The sequence below is a fragment of the Aotus nancymaae genome, unplaced genomic scaffold (assembly GCF_030222135.1).
Source record: "Aotus nancymaae isolate 86718 unplaced genomic scaffold, 86718_ANA_hifiasm-v0.15.2.pri h1tg000028l, whole genome shotgun sequence".
Lineage (NCBI taxonomy): Eukaryota > Metazoa > Chordata > Mammalia > Primates > Aotidae > Aotus > Aotus nancymaae.
The window spans coordinates 36,721,184-36,737,685 of NW_026988441.1; the positions used below are offsets into that span (position 1 = coordinate 36,721,184).

Genomic DNA, 16,502 nt, shown 5'->3' on the forward strand with positions numbered 1-16,502 from the left:
TCTGTCGCCCAGGCTGGAGTGTATATATATATATATATATATATATATATATGTGTGTGTGTGTATATATATATATATTTTTTTTTTAGAAGAAAAAAAAGGAAGAAGGAAAGAGAGAAAGAAAAAGGAAGAGAAAGAGGGAGAGAGAATGGGAGTATTGCTTTATTGCCCAGGCTAGAATGCAGTCTAAAAATGGGAATTGAAAACCTCTTTTATGCCAATAATTGTGCTTAACAATGGAGACAGGAAGGAATAAGGGAAGAAAATAACAAACAAGCAGCCAACCAATATTTCATTTAAACCTATGAAATGCTATGCAATTACTGAGGAGTGATTTACTTCCAATTATGTAGTCACTTTTGGAATAGGTGTGATATGGTACTGATAAGAATGTGTGTTTTGTGTATATGAAGTGGTGAGTTCTATAAATGTTTATTAAGTTTACTTGTTCCGGGTCTGAGTTCAAGTCCTGGATGTCCTTGTTAATTTTCTATCTCGTTGATCAGTCTAATATTGATAATGTGATGTTACAGTCTCTCACTATTATTGTGTGGGAGGCTAAGTCTCTTTATAAGTCATTAAGAACTTGTCTTATGTATCTGGGTGCTCCTGTATTGGGTGCGTGTATATTTAGGATCATTAGCTCTTCTTGTTGCATTGATCCTTTTACCATTATGTAATGTCCTTCTTTGCCTCTTTTGATCTTTGTTGCTTTAGAGTCTGTTCTATCAGAGGTGAGAATTGCAACTCCTGCTTTTTATTTATTTATTTATGCTCTCTGTTTGGATGGTAAATCTTCCTCCTTCCCTTTGTTTTGAGTCTTTGTGTGTCGTTGCATATGAGATGGGTCTGGATACAGCATACCAATGGGTTTTGGCTTTTTATCCAGTTAACATTATATATGAGTTTAATACTGCCATTTGATGCTAGCTGGCTGTTTTGCCCATTAGTTGATGTAAGTTCTTCATTATGTTAATGCTGTTTACTTTTTGATATATTTTTGGACTATTTTTGGAAAGACTGATACTGGTTGTTCCTTTATATGTGTAGTGCTTCTTTCAGAAGCTCTTGTAAAGCAGGTCTGGTGATGGTGGAATCTCTAAGTACTTGCTTGTTCACAAAAGATTTTATCTGTCCTTCGCTTGTGAAGCTTAATTTGGCTGGATATGAAATTCTGGTTTGAAAGTTCTTTTCTTTAAGGATGTTGAATATCGGCCCCCACTCTTTTCTGGCTTGTAGGGTTTCTGCTGAGAGATCTGCTGTAAGTCTGATAGGTTTCCCTTTGTGAGTAACCTGACATTTCTCTCTGGCTGCTCTTAGTATTTTCTCCCTCATTTCAACCCTAACGAATCTGACAATTATGTGCCTTGGGGTTGGTCTTCTTGAAGAATATCTTTGTGGTGTTCTCTGTATTACCTGGAGTTGAATATTGTCCTGACTTACTAGGTTGGGAAAGTTTTCCTGAACAATATCCTGAAGAGTATTTTCCAACTTGGATTCATTCTGTTCGTCACATTCAGGTACACCTATCAAACGTAGATTAGGTCTTTTCACATAGTCCTATATTTCTTGGAGACTTTGCTCATTCCTTTTTATCCTTTCTTCTCTAATCTTGACTTCTCGTTTTATTTCATTAAGCTGGTCTTCGACCTCTGATATCCTTTCTTCTGCTTGATCAATTCGACTGTTAAAACCTGTGCATACTTCGCGGAGTTCTCGTATTGTATTCTTCAGTTCCATTAATTCACTTATATTCCTCTCTAAATTGTCTATTCTCGTTAGGATTTCATCAAACCTTTTTTCAAAGTTCTTAGTTTCTTTGCATTGGGTTAGAACAAGTTCTTTTAATTCACAGAAGTTTCTTATCATCCACCTTCTGAAGCCTACTTCTGTTAATGGAACACACTCGTTCTCTATCAGGCCTTGTTCTCTTGCTGATGAGGAACTGTGATCCCCTGCAGAGGGAGAGGCATTCTGATTTTGGGTATTCTCAGCCTTTTTACGCTGCTTTCTTCCCATTATTGTAAATTTATCCACCTGTCGTCTTTGTGATTACCGACTTTCAAATTAGGTCTCTGAGTGGACATCCAACTTGTTGATTCCCAGCGCCGAAATCTGAGCAATCCACTGCACCGGCCAAAACAGTGGTGTTAAGATTGATGGTGCTTTTCTGCCCGGGAATCTCCAGTCTAGCTCCCTTCTTGAGTCGGTCCTTCAATCAGCTGAATGGGCAACTCTGTCTTCCCGGAGCTCCAAACAACATCGGCCAAAAGGGGACCCAGTCCCGCTCACTCTGCACCAAGAACTGCCGCACTGGCCACAAGAGTCATGCTGGTGACCCGTGGGGCTCCTCCGCTGGGAATCTCCTGGTCCGTGAGCAACAAAAATTTGTCTGAAAGTGTGGCGTCCTCTCGTTCTCTGCACTTTCACTGAGAGCTACAATACCGAGCTGCTAGTGATCAGCCATCTTGGATCTCTCTCCTAGGCTGGAGTAAAATGGTACGATCTCAGCTCATTGCAACCTCCATCTCCAGGGTTCAAGTGATTCTCCTGCCTCAGCCTCCTGAGTAGCTGGGATTACAGGTGCTCACCACCACACCCAGCTAATTTTTGTGTTTTTAGTAGAGACGAGGTTTCACCAGGTTGGCCAGTCTGGTCTTGAACTCCTGACCTCAGGTGATCCACCCGCCTTGGCCTCCTAAAGTGCTGGGATTACAAATGTGAGCACCTCGCCCAGCCTAATTTTTGTATTTTTAGTAGAGATGGGGTTTCACCATGTTGGTCAGGCTGGTCTTGAACTCCTGACCTCAGGTGATCCGCCTGTGTTGGCCTCCCAGAGTGTTGGGATTACAGGTGTGAGCCACTGTGCCTGGTCTAGACGGCAACTTTTATTGAAGTGGCCATGCACAGCAGCAGCAGAGATACTGCTTCTTTCAGAGCAGGACTAATCCAGGGACAGTGTGTCTAGAGTAGCAGCCCAGAAACAGTTCTGTGGCATATTTATACCCACTTTTAATTATGTGAAAATTAAGTGGCGAATTATGCAGAGATTTCTAGAAAAGCGGTGGTGACTTCCAGTTTGTCTGAGTTATCGCCATAGAAAGGAGCAGTAATTTCTGGGTATTGCTTTGGCAATGCTCCAAAGAAAAGTCAGCACTGGGACAAAGGATCTCTCAGCAAGGCAATCTTTACTTCTTGCAGAAAAGGTCTTTTTATCTTGCAGGAGATAAATATGTCTGCTTTTCCTTTGTTCATTGTACTCTTGTGTTAAGATAGCTAACAGAAGCACTCTTTCCGCAGAAAGTAAAGATTGCCTTGCTAAGAGATCCTCTGTCTCAGTGCTGATTTTTCTTTGCAGCATCAAGCATCTATTTCCAACACAACGGTAAACTCACAGGGCACTCTGGTGGCACGTCTTTATGGGAAGCTGCTTCAACCTTGGCCCTGTTTCATCTAGTCATCAATTGGGTCTGGTGTCTGCGCCCCACCTCTGGAGCTGAGGAGTCTGACCAATAGTTGAGACCAACCTGACCAACATGGAGAAATCCCATTTACTAACAATACAAAATTAGCCAGGCGTGGTGGCAAATGCCTGTCATCTCAGCTACTCAGGAGGCTGAGGCAGGAGAATTGCTTGAACCTGGGAGGCTGAGGTTGCCATGAGCCGAGATCGCGCCTTGCACTCCAGCCTGGGCAACAAGAGCGAAAACTCCGTCTCAAAAAAGAGTTTGCATAAGTAAATGCTAACAGCTGTGCCAATAGAAAAGGGAGTCAGGTGCATCCAACATGGAGGCTCCCTCTTTTCTCTTCTTTGTCAACCACCACCACAGGAAAGGGCAGGCAACAGGGCGCCAGCCAGGTAGAGAATCGTCTGCATAACAAAGGATTAGGGTGGGGCAGTCAGCTTCTTCACGCTATGCAAATGACACACCTGGTTCGACCAATCTCTTGTCCCCTATGTAAATCAGACACCGCCTCCTCAGGCTCATCTGTAAAACCCTGTGCATTTCACCATGGAACCGGAAGAACCACCCAGGATCCCCCTCTCTCTGCAGAAGAGATAGCTGTTCTCTTTTTGCTTTCTTTTGCCTATTAAACGTCTGCTTTTGTTTTTTTTTTGAGACAGGGTCTTGCTGTCATCCAGGCTGGAGTGCAGTGGTGCAATCTCGGCTCACTGCAACCTCTGCCTCCCAGGTTCAAGTGATTCTCTTGCCTCAGCTTCCCGAGTAGCTGGGATTACAGGTGCGTGCCACCACGCCCAGTTAATTTTTGTATTTTTAGTAGAGACGGGGTTTCACCAGGTCAGCCAGGCTGGTCTCGAACTCCTGACCTTAAGTGATCCATCCACCTCGGCCTCCCAAAGTGCTGGGATTACAGGTGTGAGCCACTGTGCTGGCCCTAAACCTCTGTTCTTAAACCGACTCCTTGTGTGTGTCGGCATCCTCAATTTCCTTGGCGCGAGGCAACAAACCTCTGGTATTACCCCAGACAAACGCCACTGGTTCGTTACAATGAGATATTTCGTAATCAGCCTTAAAAAATAAAGAAAATTTAGACACATGCTACAACATATAGATCAACCTTAAAACTATGCTGAGCGAAAAAAAGCTAGACACAAAAAGTCACATATTGTACAATTTTATGTATATGAAATATCCAAATTAGGCAAATCCATAGAGGCAGAAAGCAGATTAGTGGTTACCAGGGGTTGCTGTAAGGGAGAATGAGGCTGGTGTGGATGGGTTTCCTTTAGGGGTGTTGGAATGTTTTGGAACTAGTGATGATGGTTGCACAGCCTTGTGAATGTACTGAATTTTTTTTTTTTTTTTGGCAGAGTCTTGCTTTATCACCCAGGCTGGAATACAGTGGTGCAATCTCGACTCACTGCAACCTCCGCCTCCCCAGTTCAAGCGATTCTCCTGCCTCAGCCTCCTGGGGAGCTGGGATTACAGGCATCTGCCACCACACCCGGCTAATGTTTGTGTTTTTAGTAGAAAAGAACAATGAGGAAAAGAGTTCATCTGTAATTTAAGAAGCAGAATTATGAGCATTCTCAACAAGCTACGTGACTCCAGGGCATAACTTCCCCTTGGCATGCTAGATTTAGAGAGGCCTGAAATTTTCTTTCCTTCTTTTCTTTTCTTTCTTTCTTTTTTTTTTTTTTTTTTAAGACTGACTCTCGCTCTGTCTCCCAGGCTGGAGTGCAGTGGCGAGATCTCGGCTCATTGCAACCTCCGCTTCCCAGGCTAAAATGATTGTCCTTCCTCAGCCTCCCAAGTAGCTGGGATTACAGGTACTCGCCACCATGCTTGGCAATTTTTTTCTGTTTTTAGTAGCAACAGGGTTTCACCATGTTGGCCAGGCTGGTCTTAAACTCCTGACCTCAGGTGATCCACCCACCTCAGCCTCCCAACATGCTAGGATTACTGTGCCCAGTCTATGAAATTTTCTTTTCTTTTACAAAGTACATTCACTTTGTTGTGCAATCATCACCACCATGCATCTTGCAAACTTTTTCATCTTCCCAAGTGAAACTCTGTCCCCAGGAAACACTCACTCCCCATTACCCCTTCCCCAGCCCCGACACCCACCATTCTACTTTCTGTGTCTATGAATCTGTTGACTCTAGGGACCCTGTAGAAATGGAATCACACAGCCTTTGTCTCGTTATGGCTACTTAGCATATTGTCCTCAAGGTTCATCATGTCATAGCATGTGTCAGCATGCCCTTCCTTTTTAAAGGGTAAATAATACGTCATTGGGTGGTTATGTCACATTTTGTTTATCCAATCCTCTGTCAGCAGACACTTGGATTGCACCTGCCTTTCGGCTCTTGTGAATCACGTTGCTGTGAACATAAGCGTACAAATATCTCTTTGAGTCCTTGCTTTCAATTCTTTTTTTTTTTTTTTTTGAATCAGAGTTTCCTTTCCCTCTGTCACCCAGCTGGAAGTGGACACAATCAGGGCTCCCTGCAGCCTCAACCTTCCTTGCTCAAGTGATCCTCCCACCTCAACCCCATAAGTAGCTGGGACTTCAGGCACGCACCACCACGCTCAGCTGATTTTAAAAATTCTTTGTAGAGATGGGATCTCCCTGTATTGCCCAAACTGGACTGGGACTCCTGGGCTCAAGCAATCCTCCTGCCTCAGCCTCCCAAAGTGCTGGGATTACAGGCCTGAGCCAACAAGCCCAGGCTTTGCTTTTTGTTTTGTAAATTTAACTTTATTCAACTTTAAGTTCTGGGGCACATGGACAGAACGTGCAGGTTTGTTACATAGGCATACATGTGCCATGGTGGTTGCTGTACCAATCAACCCGTTATCTAGTTTTAAGCCCTGCATACATTAGGTATTTGTCCTAAAGCTCTCACTCCCCTTGCCTCCCAACCCCCCACAGGCCCCAGTGTGTGATGTTCCCCTCCTTGTGTCCATGTGTTCTCATTGTTCAACTTCCACTTATGAGTGAGAACATGCAGTGTTTGGTTTTCTGTTCCTGTGTTAGTTTGCTGAGAATGATGGTTTCCAGCTTCATCTATATCCCTGCAAAGGACATGAATGCATCCCTTTATATGGCTGCATAGTATTCCATGATATATATATATATGCCACATTTTCCCTGTCCAGTCTATCATTGATGGGCATTTGGGTTGGTTCCAAGTCTTTGCTATTGTAAGTAGCACTGCAATAAACATATGTGTGCAGTCTTTATAGTAGAGTGATTCATAATCCTTTGTGTATATACCCAGTAATGGGATTGCTGGGTCAAATGAATTTCTGCTTCTAGGTCCTTGAGGAATCACCACACTGTCTTCCACAATGGTTGAACTAATTTACGCTCCCACCAACAGTGTAAAAGTGTTCCTCTTTCTCCACATCCTCTCCAGCATCTGTTGTTTCCTGACTTTTAAATGATTGCCATTCTAACTGGAGGGAGATGGTATCTCATTGTGGTTTTGGTTTGCATTTCTCTAATAACTAGTGATGATGAGCTTTTTTTCATATGTTTCTTGGCTGCATAAATGCTTTCAATTCAAGGTGAGATTTGTGTGGAGACACACAGGCAAACCATACCAAGCATGGACTGTTTCTTCATTTGTTTGTGCCATCTATGATTTCTTTTTTTTTTTTTTTTTTTTGAGACGGAGTTTCGCTCTTGTTACCCAGGCTGGAGTGCAATGGCGCAATCTCGGCTCACCGCAACCTCCGCCTCCTGGGTTCAGGCAATTCTCCTGCCTCAGCCTCCTGAGTAGCTGGGATTACAGGCACACGCCACCGTGCCCAGCTAATTTTTTGTATTTTTAGTAGAGACGGGGTTTCACCATGTTGACCAGGATGGTCTCGATCTCTAGACCTCGTGATCCACCCGCCTCGGCCTCCCAAAGTGCTGGGATTACAGGCGGGAGCCACCGCGCCCGGCCCATCTATGATTTCTTTAAGCAGCGTTTAGTAGTTCTCCTTGTAGAGATCTTTCACCTCCATGGTTAGATGTATTCCTAGATAATTTTGTGTGTGTGTGACTACTGTTAATGGAATTGCATTCTTTTTTTTTCTCTTGAGATGGATTCTTGGTCTGTCACCCAGGCTGGAGTGTAGTGGTGTGGTCTTGGCTCACTGCAACATCTGCCTCCCTGATTTAAGCAATTATCTCGCTTCAGCCTCCTGAGTAGCTGTAATCCCTCCTGGGATTACAGGCATGCACCGCCACGCCCAACTAATTTTGTATTTTTGGTAGAGATGTGGTTTCACCATGTTGGTCAGGCTGGTCTCAAACTCCTAAACTCAAGTGATCTGCCCACATCGGCCTCCCAAAATGCTGGGATTACAGGCGTGAGCCACCGTGCCTGGCTGGAATTGCTTTCTTGATTTGGCTGTCAGCTTGTATGTTGGTGTATAGAAATGTTACTGATTTTTGAACATTGATTTTTTTATCCTAAAACTTTACTGAAGTCATTTATCAGTTCCAGGAGCCTTCTGGTGGAATCTTCAGGGTTTTTCACATGGAGTCATGTCATCAGTGAAGAGAGGCAGTCTTTCTCTTGCCTGATTGCTCTGGCTAGGACTTCTGACATATATAGTTTTTATTCACCTGCTGGTGGCCACACAGATTGTTCTAATTTGAAAAGAACCAAATTTAGGAATTTAGGAACAATTCGAAGCCATAATGAATCCTTTTTTTTTTTTTTTTTGAGACAGTCTCTCTCTGTCACCCAGGCTGGAATGCAATGGCACGATCTCGGCTCACTGCAAGCTCTGCCTCTTGGGTTCAAGCAATTCTTCTGCCTCAGCCTCCCGAGTAGCGGGGACTACAGGCATGCGCCACCGCACCTGGCTAATTTTTGTATTTTTAGTAGACACAGGGTTTCACCATATTGGCCAGGCTGGTCTCAAACTCCTGACCTCATGATCCGCCTACCTCGTCCTCCCAAAGTGCTGGGATTACAGGCATGAGCCACCGCACCCGGCCCAAAGCCATTATGAATCTTTTCTTTCCTCCTTGATGCCATTTGACTGTCTTTGGCTAACAGTATTGGCTATGGAGGCAGACCATCTGAGTTCAAATCCCAGCTGTCCCGTTTACCAGCTGTGTGACCGTGGGCCAGTTACCTAACCTCACTGTACTTCAGTATCCCCCATCTGCAAAATAGAAATCATATGATCTACCAGAGGGTAGGAAGATTCAAACGAATGAGTTTATAAACTTGCTTGAAAAGTGCTTGACTGTTATAGGCGTTAAATAAACAAGCAATTATGATTCAGCCCCAACTCCCAAAGTCAGCAGAAATTCTCGTAAATGAGGACATCAGCAGAGCAAGGCAACCAAGCCTGGAGGTCAGGGGGATGACGGTTCCAGGAACTAGGGGCACTGCCTGCCCATCCCTGCCCTAGGTGGAGGGGCATAGCCAAGTCACTTTTCATGCAAACTTACTGGATTTCATTAAAAGCATCACACAGCTCAGCGATGCCATGAGTGGACAAATCCTTCTCCCTGTCAACCTCAGACCATCCCCCCGCAGCTCCTTGAAACTTCTGCAAGTCAGGGCCATCTCATGCTCTGCCCCCTCCCACTAGCCTTTCGGGTGTTACATCCCTCCCCAGTTTCCTGTTTTTCTTCCTCCACAAGAAGAGATTTAGGGAGTGAGGATCATGAGGTGGGAAATAAGAGCTGTGGTCCCCAGAAGTTCTGGACATTGAGGGACAGTCGGGAAACATGAGTGACTCCAAGGAAACAAGGGCACAGTCATTGGGCCTCTTGGGTGAGGCTGAGTTGGGGCTCTGGGGTCCTGGGTTGGGGAAGGGGAGGGCCAGCCCTGGCCTCAGCCTGCCCAGGCTCTGAGTTCTTGTGTATCCATTCAGAAGAGGAAGAGCTGATAACCAGCAATATGAATTTTTTTCCAAGAGACTTTGGATTCCGACAGACTCGAGGCTACAAGAGCTTAGCAGGTAGAGAAGAGTTAGTTGGAAGAGAGGACATAGAGCCTCCCAGACTCCTGAGTCCTGGGGAGCTGGTGGCTGGAGCCTGGACTCCTGGAACCTGGGGAGGGTGGGTGCTGGGGCCTGGGTTCCTGGGGCCTGGAGAACTGGTGGCTGAGGCCTGGACTTCTAGGACATGAGGAGGTAGGGGCTGGCTCTTGGGGAGGTGGGGGCTGAGGCCTGGATTCCTGGGACCTGGGGTGGAAGGAGCTGAAGCCTGGACTCCTGGGTCCTACAGAGGCAGGGGCTGGGGCCTGGACTACTGAGACTTGAAGAGGTGGAGGCTGGGGGCTGGGTTTCGGGGTGCTGGGAAGGTGGGGGTTATGGGCTGGGTCTTGGGGAGGTGGAGTCTGGAGGCTTGGACTCCTGGATCCGAGGGAGGTGGAGGCTGGAGTCTGGACTCCTGGGACATGGAGAGATAGGAGCTTGGACCTGGGTTCCTGGGTCCTGGGGAGGTGAGGACTGGGGCAGTTACTCCCAGGACCTGGGAGGGCTTTGTTCCTTGACTCCTGAGTCCTAGGGAGGTGGAGGCTGGGGTCTGGACTCCTGAATCCCGAGGAGGTGGGAGGAGGATCCTGGACTCCTGGGTCCTAAGAAGGCGGGGGCTGGGGCCTGGACTACTGAGACCTTAGCCTTAAGGGAGAGGCTGGGGCCTGGGTTCCTGGGTCCTGGGGAGGTGGGGGTTGGGGCCCGGGTTGCTGGGTCCTGGGGAGGTGGGGTCTGGGGCCTGGGTTCCTGGGTCCTGGGGAGGTGGGGGCTGGGGCCTGGGTTCCTGGGTCCTGGGGAGGTGGGGGCTAGGGCCTGGGGCCTTCACTCCTAGGACCTGGGAGGTAAGGGCTGGGTTCCTGGACTCCTGGGTCTGGGTTGGTGGGGGCTGGGGCCTTGACTTCTGCCACCAGGGGAGATGGGGCTGGGGCCAGGGTTTCCCTGGGCCAGGCTGAGGCTTGGACACTGGCATGCTGAAACCAAGCCATGTTTTCTCCTGCAGGGTGTCTGGGCCATGCGCCGCTGGTGCTGCTGCTCCTCTCCTTCACGCTCTTCACTGGGCTCCTAGTGGCCATCCTTATCCAAGGTCAGATGCAGGCTCTGAAGTTCTGGCCTCCCAGGCCTGGTTCTTCTGCTGTAGATGCAGCTCATGCCTGTAAAAGCACTTTGGGAGGCTGAGGTGGGTGGATCATAAGGTTGGGAGTTCGAGACCAGCCTGACCAACATGGTGAAACCCCATCTCTACTAAAAATACAAAAAAATAAAAATTAGTCAGGCGTGGTGGTGTGCACCTGTAATCCCATCTACTCAGGAGGCTGAGGCAGGAGAATTGCTTGAACCCAGGAGGCGGAGGTTGCAATGAGCCGAGATTGTGCCACTGCACTCCAGCCTGGATGACAGAGCAAGACTCCATCTCAATAAATAAATAAATAAATAAATAAATAATTACAGTTTCTTTCCTTGCCCAGTCTCCAAGAACCCCAGCTCCCAGAGGCAGGAGGAGTCCATGCAGGAGATCTCCCAGGATCTGACCCAGCTGAAGGCTGCAGTGGGTGAGTGGCCAGATGCCAGGGGTCCTTGGGCCTGGGAGCGTTTCCATGTGACGTGACTTTGCTTGAGTCACGGACCCTCTCTGAGTCTCAGTTTTCTCCTCTGTGAAATGAGAACACAGATTAACAGCGATTATCTCACTCAGTGTTCGCAGTGGGCCAGGTACGTGGTTAAGCTAGTCTCTCACCTTCTGTTCTGAGCTCTAAAGCCCTGACTTTTCCTAGTCTGGAGGAGATGGGGCCAGGACTCCTGGGTTCTCCTGGGGATGGGGGAGGGTCTCGGGAAATGGGGAGGGAAATGGTCCACCCAGTGTGGACAGTCAAGGAAGGGCCCCGATTCTCAAGGTCTTGAAGTCTGGGAACACACAGGAATATGGGTAACCTAATCTGAGTCCACTCATGACCAGCGTCCCCCAACAGAACGCCTGTGCCGCCCCTGTCCCTGGGAATGGACATTCTTCCAAGGAAACTGTTACTTCATGTCTAACTCCCAGCGCAACTGGCACGACTCCGTCACCGCCTGCCAGGAAGTGGGGGCCCAGCTCGTCGTAATCAAAAGTGATGAGGAGCAGGTACACCTGGTGGGGTCCCTGGCCTGGCCTGGGGCATGGCTTCTGGCCAACCAGAGAGGAGAGTCTCACAAGGATTTTGCAGAAGAGGGGCTTTGCTCCACTTGGAAAGATGAGAGGAGAAGGATATGAATGAGGTAGTCTCAAGCACCCTTAGAGCAGATACAAACTAGATCTGAACACGTGTGAATGTTCTGGGGAAAATATCAAATATAAGTAACCCCCAGTGGTGTGCTGCAAGTGTTTAACAACCACCTCTCTGGGGGGGAAAAGTCCTGAATGTGTCATGTTGGCTAATTTCCCTGGTGTAAATATTCCCATGGCAGCTGATTTCAAACGTCAGTGTGATGTCACTCCATGCAAAGCAGAAAGGAGATGTTCCTGACCAGCAATTAGGAAACGGTTGGATCTGGCTCCAATACATTAAGCCCAGTTATGAGTAAATTTGTGTGGGCCTGCACAGAACATGTGAAATGGATAGACATGCAGGATTAGCAAGAGTGTGAGGAGAGGCCAGCTGTGCATGGATGCCTGCATGTCAGGACACATGTGTTGTGGGAGACACACGTGAGAGACTCAGACATGGGTGGGTGCTTAGGACCCAGTATACGGGAAGGTTGAAGGTTAGCCTACAAGCAGGACTTCCTGCCAAAAGATGGGGAGATGGAGCCTGGAAAGTGGGAAGCAGAACTCCCTCCTGACTCCTCCTCTACCCTCCAGAACTTCCTACAGCTGCAGTCTTCCAGAAGTAACCGCTTCGCCTGGATGGGACTTTCAGACCTATATGAGGAAAACACGTGGCAGTGGGTGGATGGCTCATCTCTATCACCCAGGTAGATCCCGGGAGAAGAGGACATCCTATCCAGTGGGGCTGGGGTCCTGAAACTCTGACTTGAACTTTCCCTGGGGATCCTCCCCCACTCTCTGACACCCTAGATTCAAGAATCTGGGGTTTTTACTGAGTTGAGAAAGGTGGTCTTCATACCCACCTCCAGACAGGATAGCAGGTGCCTAAAATTCCACCAGCAGAGCTGCAGGAGGAGCCTGCCACCCAGGTGGGTGTGTTAAAAGATAGCGTATCAGACTGGGTGCAGTGGCTCATGCCTGTAATCCCAGCACTTTGGGAGGCCGAGGTGGGTGGATCACCCGAGGTTAGGAGTTTGAGACCAGCCTGCCCAACATAATGAAACCCCATCTCTATTAAAAATACAAAAATTAACCCGGTATGGTGGCACACACCTGTAGTTCCAGCTACTCAGGAGGCTGAGGCAGGAGAATCACTTGAACCCGGGAGATGGAGGTTGCAGTGAGCTGAGATTGCACCATGGCACTGGGTGACAGTGCAAGACTCCATCTCAAAAAAAAAAAAAAAAAAAGAAAAGAAAAAGGATGTGTATTAATAGGAAGTCTGAGGTGTAGTAAGGCCACCAGCTCAGGAGACACCTGCCATTGTAACCTGTCATATTCACACATCCCTAGAGAGAGGACACATCACCGCAGATGAAACACCGGGTGGGTGATGAGGCAGAGAGTGGGGAGTATCAGCCAGAGCCTTTATTATAGATTCTGTGGGAAGTAACAGACAGGGCCAGGCAAGCAGGCTTAGGATTGGCAGGTATGAATCATACATCAGCAGGCTCTGGAGGAAGGAGGCTCTGTCCCTAGCTGCCTGACACTTGGCTTGGGTGGATCACCTGAGGTCAGGAGTTCGAGACCAGCCTGGCCAACATGGTGAAACCCTGTCTCTACTAAAAGTACAGAAATTAGCTGGGTATGGGAGGATGAGGCAGGAGACTCACTTGAACCCAGGAGACAGAGGTTGCAATGAGCTAAGATCATGCCACTAGATCCAGCCTGGGTGACAAGAGTGAGACTCTGTCTCAAAAAAAAAAAAAAAAAAGAAAAGGCATCGACCAATTGTCCAGGTGAGGTGGCTCACACCTGTATTCCCAGCACTTTGGGAGGCCGAGGTGGGTGGATCATGGGGTCAGAAGATCGAGACCATCCTGGCTAACATGATCAAACCCCGTCTCTACTACAAATAACAAAATTTAGCCAGGTGCGGAGTGTAGTCCCAGCTATTGGGGAGGCTGAGGCAGGGGGAATCTCTTGAACTGGGGAGGCAGAGGTTGCAGTGAGCTGAGATCACACCACTGCACACCAGCCTGGGTTACAAGAGCAAGACTCCATCTCAAAAAAAAAAAAAAAAAAAAGCATCAAGATTACAGAAGGCAGAAACACAGCTCATGTAGTAGGCGGGGGCAGAGGCTCACATTCCACATGGGCTTTGCAGCCTCAGGCGGTATTGGAACAAAGGAGAGCCCAACAACATCGGGGAGGAAGACTGTGCGGAATTTAACGGCAGTGGCTGGAACGACGACAAATGTAGTGCCGCCAAATTCTGGATCTGCAAAAAGTCTGCGGCCTCCTGCTCCAGGGATGAAGAAAGGCTTCTCTCCTCAGTGTCCGCACCCCTGACTGCCCAGGCAGCGTAACCGAACTTCACCCCTCTTCAGCCAGGCTTCCTCCTCTCCATCCTTGGACCTTCACAGAGTCTCTGGAACTGTTCTCTATCAGATTCTTCTTCTTCTTCTTTCTTCTTCTTCTTCTTTTTTTTTTTTTGAGATAGAGTCTTGCTCTGTTGCCCAGGCTGGAGTGCAGTGGTGCCATCTCGGCTCACTGCACCCTCCACCTCCCAGGTTCAAGCGATTCTCCTGCGTCAGCCTCCTGAGTTGCTGGGATTACAAGAGTGCACCACCACGGCCAGCCAATTTTTTGTATTTTCAGTAGATATGGGGTTTCTCCCTTTTGGTCAGGCTGGTCTCGAACTCCTGACCTTGGAATCCACCTGCCCCTGTCTCCCAAAGTGCTGAGATTACAGGTGTAAGCCACCACACGTGGCCAGATTCTCTATTTTTGTTTTGTTTTGTGAGATAGGGTGTCTTGTTGCCCAGGCTGGAATGCAGTGGGAAGATCACTGCTCACTGCAGCCTCAGCCTTTTGGGCTCAAGCAGTTCTCCCACCTCAGCCTCCTGAGTAGCTGGGACCACAGGCATGTGTTAAGCCCTGATAATTTTTAATTTTTTTTTTTTTTTTTTGTAGAGACAAGGTCTTGCTTTGTTGCCCAGACTGATCTGGAACTCCTGAGCTCAGGAGATCTAACGGTCTTGCCTTCCCAAAGTGCTGGGATTACAGGCATGAGCCACTGTGCCTGGCCCTGTCAAATTCTTCATCCTGTATGGGCCTGGGTCCAGTCTGTCATTTTTCTGATGTCTCCAAGGTCCCCTGGTGTAAAGTTTATTTTTCTGGCTCAATCTTGGAGCTTTATAAGTCGCCTGGTGTGGGATGCCTTTGGAGGGTGGGTTTGGTGTGTTTCATTAATGTACTCTTTCTTTTTTTATTTTTAATTTTTAAAAAAAATTTTTCAATTGCATTTTAGGTTTTGGGGTACATGTGAAGAACATGCAAGATTGTTGCATAGGTATACACATGGCAGTGTGATTTGCTGCCTTCCTCCCCATCACCTATATCTGGCATTTCTCCCCATACTATCTCTCCCCAGCTCCCTAATCTACTCTGTCTTTCTTTTGGAAATTAGAGTATTTGGATCGCCATGGGTAGCTGCCACATCCCCTGGGGCTTTATCTCATCCATGCAAACTACCATCTGCTCAATTTCTGTCTACCAGCCCCTGCACCCCTTTGACTGGGGACTTGCTGGTTGCAAGAGCTCATCTTGCAGGCTGGAAGCACCAGGGAATTAATTCCCCCAGTCAACCAATGGCACCCAGGGAGGGCATGGAGGCTCCACACAACCCCTTCCACCTTCGAATCATCCTTTCTCTCATGCACCTCTTCTACTGGGCTGAAATAAACTGGTAAACAGTGTAACCACAGAACTAGCCCAGTCTGGTTCAGCTTTGTGTAACAAAATGGCCAGTTATTTTTCAGTTGCCACATATCCCCAGGTTGCAAGTTATGTACCTTGATCATGCCCCAGATGAACAAAGCCAGCAGCCACGGGCAGAACCTAAGGGTTCGATCCAACAAACGGGGACTGAATTAAGAAGCGGACATCACATGGCATGATCTATGATCCAATCAGATTGTACCCTGACATAATCCCACGGCATGATCCAATCAGATCAAGCCTCCCACATCACCTCATTACATGATCCAGTTAGGTTACACCTCACTACCCTCTGTATATAAAATCTGTACCAGCCCAGCTCAGAGAGACAGATTTGAGCCAGACTCCTCTCCTCGCTTGGCTGACTTGAAGTAAAGTTTTATCTCTACAAAATCTGGTTTTCCATTTGCACATCGGTAAACAGACCCAAATCAGTTTGGTAATAGCATAAGCAAAATGTTTTCCTGAGTTCTGTGAGTCATTCTAGCAAATTACTGGATCTCAAAGGAGTTGTGAGAACTGTCAGTTTTTGCTGGGCAAGTGGAAGTATGAGTGGCCTGGGCACTCCCTTTGTACCTCAGATCTGAAAAAGGATTATTCCTGTGGAACCGGGCTTTTTAACTTGTGGAATGTGGTGCTAATTCCAGGTAGCTGGTGTTAGAGAATATTTTGGTGTAAAAAAAGACTCTACAAATGCTACCTCCCTTCTATGAGTGTTGACTGCAAGGACGTTCCTTCATAAACAGCTTGAAAGCTGAATTCCGTCTCATTTAGAGTCAACCTTCAACAGACAAGGGTACTGTAAGGCTTGTCTGTACCACGTCCCTGGAGTGCAGAGGCTCCCAGAGGAACCGAGTCCAGTTGCCCACGTGGGTCATACGCTCACTGATGCCTCTGAACTGGCTTCCTTCCTTTCCCTACTTGACTCTCTTCACTTTCCCCCTCCTCTTCCGGTGCTTCTTGGAATCTCCTCCCAGATAAACTACTTGTATCCAAGTCCTTGTCTCAAGCTCTGC

The 16,502-nt window shown here is 47.6% G+C and overlaps 1 protein-coding gene across 3 annotated transcripts; it reads left to right on the top strand.

Moving 5' to 3' along the window:
- Window positions 1–9,130: 9,130 nt before the first annotated feature.
- On the top strand, window positions 9,131–15,879 carry LOC105706215 (CD209 antigen-like protein 2). 3 transcript variants are annotated; one of them, XM_064381972.1, is made up of 7 exons: window positions 9,131–9,256; window positions 9,357–9,443; window positions 10,462–10,545; window positions 10,928–11,011; window positions 11,429–11,580; window positions 12,298–12,410; window positions 13,871–15,879. In XM_064381972.1, the coding sequence occupies exons 1-7, from the start codon at window positions 9,211–9,213 to the stop codon at window positions 14,070–14,072; spliced, it is 768 nt and encodes a 255-aa protein (XP_064238042.1). In that variant the 5' UTR covers window positions 9,131–9,210; the 3' UTR covers window positions 14,073–15,879. The 3 variants fall into 3 exon arrangements, with proteins under 3 accessions (XP_064238042.1, XP_064238043.1, XP_064238044.1); XM_064381973.1 differs by having other exon boundaries at window positions 9,402–9,443; XM_064381974.1 differs by lacking the exon at window positions 9,357–9,443.
- The last annotated feature ends 623 nt before the right edge of the window (window positions 15,880–16,502 follow it).

Excerpts from the sequence above, each read along its gene's own strand:
- LOC105706215 (XM_064381972.1), top strand. The coding sequence starts at position 9,211 with ATGAGTGACTCCAAGGAAACAAGGGCACAGTCATTGGGCCTCTTGG. Across the intron at positions 9,257-9,356 it reads ACAGTCATTGGGCCTCTTGG|AAGAGGAAGAGCTGATAACC; the intron begins GTGAGGCTGAGT and ends GTATCCATTCAG. Across the intron at positions 11,581-12,297 it reads TCAAAAGTGATGAGGAGCAG|AACTTCCTACAGCTGCAGTC; the intron begins GTACACCTGGTG and ends TCTACCCTCCAG.